This window comes from Ctenocephalides felis, unplaced genomic scaffold (assembly GCF_003426905.1).
Source record: "Ctenocephalides felis isolate EL2017-DRISC unplaced genomic scaffold, ASM342690v1 CF-g0.4_SCAFFOLD_01886, whole genome shotgun sequence".
NCBI lineage: Eukaryota > Metazoa > Arthropoda > Insecta > Siphonaptera > Pulicidae > Ctenocephalides > Ctenocephalides felis.
The window spans coordinates 109,661,526-109,667,588 of NW_020538040.1; the positions used below are offsets into that span (position 1 = coordinate 109,661,526).

The window sequence follows — 6,063 nt, forward strand, 5'->3', positions numbered from 1 at the left end:
TTTTGGAAAATTTTTTTTTTTATTTCAAAAATTGTTTTTTTTTTTTTTCAAAAAAAAATTTTTTTTGGTATATCAAAAATAATTTAAATTTTAATTTCAATTTTGACTAAAGTTCTAATATAATTCAAACAAATAATTTCAACTTTGCAATTCAGTTTATATAATTCTTATAAATATGTATCAGACACCCATGTAGAAATTAATATCGGTACAATATATTACCAATATTGGTTTTCTGTGGCCGTGATTACCTATATTGCACAAATATCGGCGAACGTCGGTTCTGTGATGATATCAACTAATCGATCAGGCCAACGTCAGCCGATATTGAGGCAATAATCTCTATAAATGGCCTTGTCCAATATTGGTCTCAAACTAAAATAGAAATATTGATGCAATATTTTTTATCATCGGCTAATAAATATTGTCCTCAAATAGAAGAATAAATATCGATGCAATATTTTTTTATCATCGACTGATAAATATTGTCCTCAAACTAAAATAGAAATATTGATGCAATATTTTTTATCATCGGCTGATAAATATTGTCCTCAAAATAAAATAGAAATATTGATGCAATATTTTTTTATCATGGGCTGATAAATATTGTCCTCAAACTAAAATATAAATATTGATGCAATACTTTTTTATCATCGGCTAAAAAATATTGTTCCCAAAGTGAAATATGAATATTGATGCAACATTTTTATCATAGGCTAAAAAATATTGTTCTCAAAGTGAAATATAAATATTGGTGCAATATTTTTTTATCATCAGCTGACAAATATTGTCCACAAATTGAAATAAAAATATTGATGCAACATTTTTTATCAACAGGTACAAAATATTATCGTCAAATTGAAAAATAAATATTTATGCAAAAAATTTTATCATCGGGTACAAAATTTTTTATCATAAGCTAATAAATATTGTCCTCAAAATAAAAAATAAATATTGATGCAACATTTTTTTATAATTGACTATTAAATATTGTTCTCATGTTAATAATAAATATTGTTTCCCACAATAGAGGTTTGTTTTCTTGGGAAAATCCACATTGCTAATAATATGTTTTGTCGAATTTTGTCATTCTGAATCAAATTAGCCCAAATTAAAAATTAAAAAAATCCTAATTATTGTTATTATATTTAAAATAAAAATCTTGTCTGGGATCGAACTTGAGACTACGAGGCTAAGAGTCAGCAACGCTACCGCTTGGCCAACGACTCGTACAGAATGAAAGCAATATACGCGAGACATAAGGCTTTAAATATTTAACCATGTGATTATTCACAAATATTCAATACTACAAGCTAAAATGTAAAAGATACGTAAAAAGTTGATTCGGACGAAAGATGCGGAATAAAATTACGAATAAAATGATATATAATTCAATATGTGTGTTCATATAATTATTTTCAGATTTTTCAATTTTTCTTGAATTTTAGCACTGCAACTCGCCCATAGGCCAAACCGTTTGAAATACGGAATTGTGATATATGAAAGAATAATTAAAAATTTTGAGACGATTCTAACAATGTATAATACTTTATATGGTTTATTTATGACAATATGAATTTGGAATTTTTTCTTAAATTACAGGAGTAGCTTATTTTCCAAACTGTTTACAATACGAAGTTTAGTTGTATGAAAGAAAAACTAAGTATTGTAAGACGAATTTAATAATGAATAATAATATAAATTGTGGTTTCTTTACGAATTTATTAAATATCTTGCATTTAATAAAGCTACGAATTTTCTACTTTTTGGCGCGGACGAATCATTCTAGAATGTACGAAGTTTGAAGCGCATTAATACTACAAAATGGTTCTTTAATGCATTGACAAGAAGCGTCTGAGCGTCAGTTGACGAAATGTATTTTATTTTCGATTGTAAATAGTCAAATTATGTTTTAATAAAAAAAATAGTGATAATGTGTGTATGTGTGTAGGTTGTGTCATGAGTTATAAGTTGTAAATAAAATATAACAGTGAGAAGTGTTGTGTCGTGTCTCATGTTATTATATGTCTGAAGCTGGAATTTTTGAGAATATTTTCAAAAAGATTTGCATGTCTTCAATAACCTTTTTACACTAAGATTTTCTAATTTGATCAGGAGTTTAACAGCATTGAGAAATCTGCCGTATATATTATGTGAAATATTTTATAGACATCAAACATAACATAACCTAATTTCTGGCAAGGAGAATTTTACGCGCATTCTACTACCAGGTATAAATGCATATAATACTTCTCAATATTATTCTGTCTATACATTTAAAACTTATACTTACTTATTTTCAGGAAATAATAATATAGTAGAGAGAAAAAATTTCTATACTTTCATATTTATAAAAGGTAAGTTTCAATAGTTGCTATAATATAATTATTTCCTTCTGCATTTAAAACGCATTCTTATTTATTTTCAGGTAATATTGTTGTAAGCGCAGAAAATAGAGAAACTGGTTTGCTTAGTAGTAAAATGTTATCGAAAAGGTTTTTATCAAAAGTTTGTAACTAAATAAGTTATAGAAAGGAAAGATATAAATTTTGACAGAATAGTCATAATGTTTGATAATAATAAATGCAATGTGGCATGTCAATAAATCTGTACATTTGCATAGCAAGATTCTAGACTACGATATGAAGTAATTATTTTTTAAGGTAAAAGTAGAGTCAATTACATTTGACAATCTCATTTTAACGCTTTCATAAATTATTCATATTGATAATATAAAATGATATATAATAAATATATTAACAAGGAATACAAGGTTTTAGATGACAATACAAACTTGGTCAAAAATATTTTGGGGTTATGATTGAAAAAAATTCCCAGTCACTGTTCTAGACGATAAGATAAAAGTTATCATTTCTAAAGGAAACAGTTAAGTCAATCCTATTTTATAATCTCATTTCAATGCTTCCATAAATATTTCATAATTAATAATAGATATATTAATAAGTAATACAAGTTTTAAATGACAATGCAAACTTGGTCAAAAATATTTTGGGGTTATGATTGAAAAAATTTCCCAGTCACTGTTCTAGACGATAAGATAAAAGTTATCATTTCTAAAGGAAACAGTTAAGTCAATCCTATTTTACAATCTCATTTCAATGCTTTCATAAATATTTCATAATGAATAATAGATATATTAACAAGTAATACAAGTTTTAAATGACAATGCAAACTTAGTCAAAAATATTTTGGGGTTATGATTGAAAAAATTTCCCAGTCACTGTTCTAGACGATAAGATAAAAGTTATCATTTCTAAAGGAAACAGTTAAGTCAATCCTATTTTACAATCTCATTTCAATGCTTTCATAAATATTTCATAATGAATAATAGATATATTAACAAGTAATACAAGTTTTAAATGACAATGCAAACTTGGTCAAAAATATTTTGGGGTTATGATTGAAAAAATTTCCCAGTCACTGTTCTAGACGATAAGATAAAAGTTATCATTTCTAAAGGAAACAGTTAAGTCAATCCTATTTCATAATCTCATTTCAATGCTTTCATAAATATTTCATAATGAATAATATTTATATTAACGATGAATACAATATGTTCAGCTGATGTACAGTGTTTTATCGAGTGACGATGTTATAAATAGTTAAATTAATTTGCTTTTGCTACTGTTATTTGATTATAATTTACTTGATATATATCAAATGTAAGGTAGGTTTCCCAATGACTGTTCTAGACGATTAAATAAATATTTCATAATGGATAATAAATATATTAACAACAAATAAAATATGTTCAGATGCTGTGAAATGTTTTATCGAGTGATGATGTTATAAATAGGAAAGTTTATATGCTTTTGTTATTGTTATAAAAAAAATTTACTTGATATGTATTAATAAATATCTATTAAAAAAATAATCAATATTTATGACACATTTTGTGTTTTATAAATAATCATATTTTTAATGCAGTTATATATTTGTATCATTGTTTATATTTAATAAATGAATTTCCACAAAAACATTGTTAATAAATTTACTTATATGTTCATTTCAGAAATAAATAAATAAATAAATAAATTTCAGGTGTTTTATTGTTAAATAAATGACCTTGATTTATGCGTTATATTATTTCAACTTCAAATCTTCAAATATTTGTGTAATATTTCAACATCAGTTATGAGTTTCAGAATAATTCAATAATTAATAATTTAAAATGTTCACCAGCTCTCTGTCTAATGGTATATTACCTACCAACATTCATCAATTTGTAGGCAACATTGGTTCCAAATTTCCAAATATAGACCAATAGAGACCAATGTTGGTTTACCTATATGGCTTCAATATAAAAAATGTTCAATTTTTATGACCAGCCGATATTGGTTTCAAATTTGACCAATGTAGATTGTATATTGCTTGTAGATTCAGACCACATTAATTTCTACATGGGCAATGTTAAAATATTTATACTAATCTATTTAAAAACATTTAATATTCCTCGAACATTCAGTTACGGTACGGGAAGTTCCAGCAACTTGCCTTAAGGAACGATGCCATACACCCCACTAGTTTATCTTATATTTTTGGAACTATATGTTTTATCAGCTTTTAAACTTTTTTTAAAATTCCAAGCGGACAAAAAGTACATTTTCATAATTTTTTCGTAAAATTGTTTCGTAAAGTTAAGATTTTATTTTCAATAGATACATTTTGTGTTTGAATATTAAAAAAACATAATTTTCTTTTCAGGCGTCAAACCGCTGAGGAACGCGAAGCTGAGCGGCAAGCGGCCAACCGTCTGATGTTATCTCTGCAAGCGGAAGCAATCAGCAAGGGTTACGGCCACACCGGCTCCGCTCCTCCTCCCGGGGCACCATTGGCGGCCCTGCATGGTCTTCAGCCTTGGGCGGATGGTGCACCACCAGGGTGCTAAGAATGAAAACTGACGAGAGAGTGAACAGTTGTTTGTTATTTGTGTTTAACATTTACTCGTCTTGTTTATGTATGGAGACAAAGTGTTTAGTGATACATTTTGGCTTGATTAATGTAATTTAAAAAAAAGATTTGGTGTAAAAAGTGAGTTACGAATGTTTTTGGAATTTTGGTTTAAGAAGTTTGGTGACTTTAAGCCATACATATTGGTACTGAGTTAATTATTAAATATTGAATTAACTGAGCTTATACACTTGTCACATTCCTAGGCATAAAATTTTGAGATTGTAATGAATATTTATAATGCCTATTCAAAATTGGTCTAGAAATGCACTTGCGTAACATAAGCGATAGTTGTGGAGAATTAAAATTATATAGCTTCTAGAAACAGAAGAAAATTTAACCACCGATTTCGAAAAAAATATTGTACCTAATGCTGCACAGTTAATGTTTTGCAATAGAGGTATTTCTGATTCTTATATTAATTATTATACACTGGGCGCACATCAATAAAATTTATGAAGCATTCATAGTTTGTGTATGCAAATTTTTAAAGGAACAAATAACACCATTGGAAGACAGGTATTTAAAGTCAATGCGCTTGAAGTTAATAAATTTATCATTGATTTTTCAAGTCACAAATAATATGATTTATTAAACACTTTACGTTTGCGATCCAATTGTTGATTGTTTATCCCGTTTGTCTCTCAATAACGACTTCCTTTATTGGAATAATAGCATATTGGAAGATTATAGAAACATTGTTATGGGATATATAAAATAAACTAGAATGAAAAACAAAGAAATACTTTGTAACGATTGTTGGAAGATCATTATAGTGATATTTGTTTTCCGGCAGAAATTAAGAAAAAATGTATATTTATATAATTAACTTACATTTAGATTATTTGATAGAATTGCAATTATTGTGTTTTATATATATTTATAAGTTGTATAAATTTGTTTGTTATTAAATGTTTGACACATTAAACATAAATGTGAAGAGAACGTATGCTCATTTTAGGATAAATGTTCGTGTAGATTTTAAGCGAAGGAAATGATGATTTATTATATTGGAAATGTAGTTATATAGTATCATATCATTAGTGACAAAAAAAATCACAACTGGGTTAGTTGGAACAATACTTTGAGGCT

At 26.9% G+C, this 6,063-nt stretch overlaps 1 protein-coding gene across 1 annotated transcript in view; it reads left to right on the forward strand.

Annotated features, from left to right (window-relative positions):
* Positions 1-4,909, forward strand: part of LOC113375681 (T-cell leukemia homeobox protein 3) — a 168,697-nt gene extending 163,788 nt beyond the window's left edge. Inside the window, exon 4 of the mRNA XM_026615617.1 lies at positions 4,726-4,909. Within this exon, the coding sequence (XP_026471402.1) occupies positions 4,726-4,909 (184 nt within the window). The remainder of the gene's footprint in view (positions 1-4,725) is intronic.
* The last annotated feature ends 1,154 nt before the right edge of the window (positions 4,910-6,063 follow it).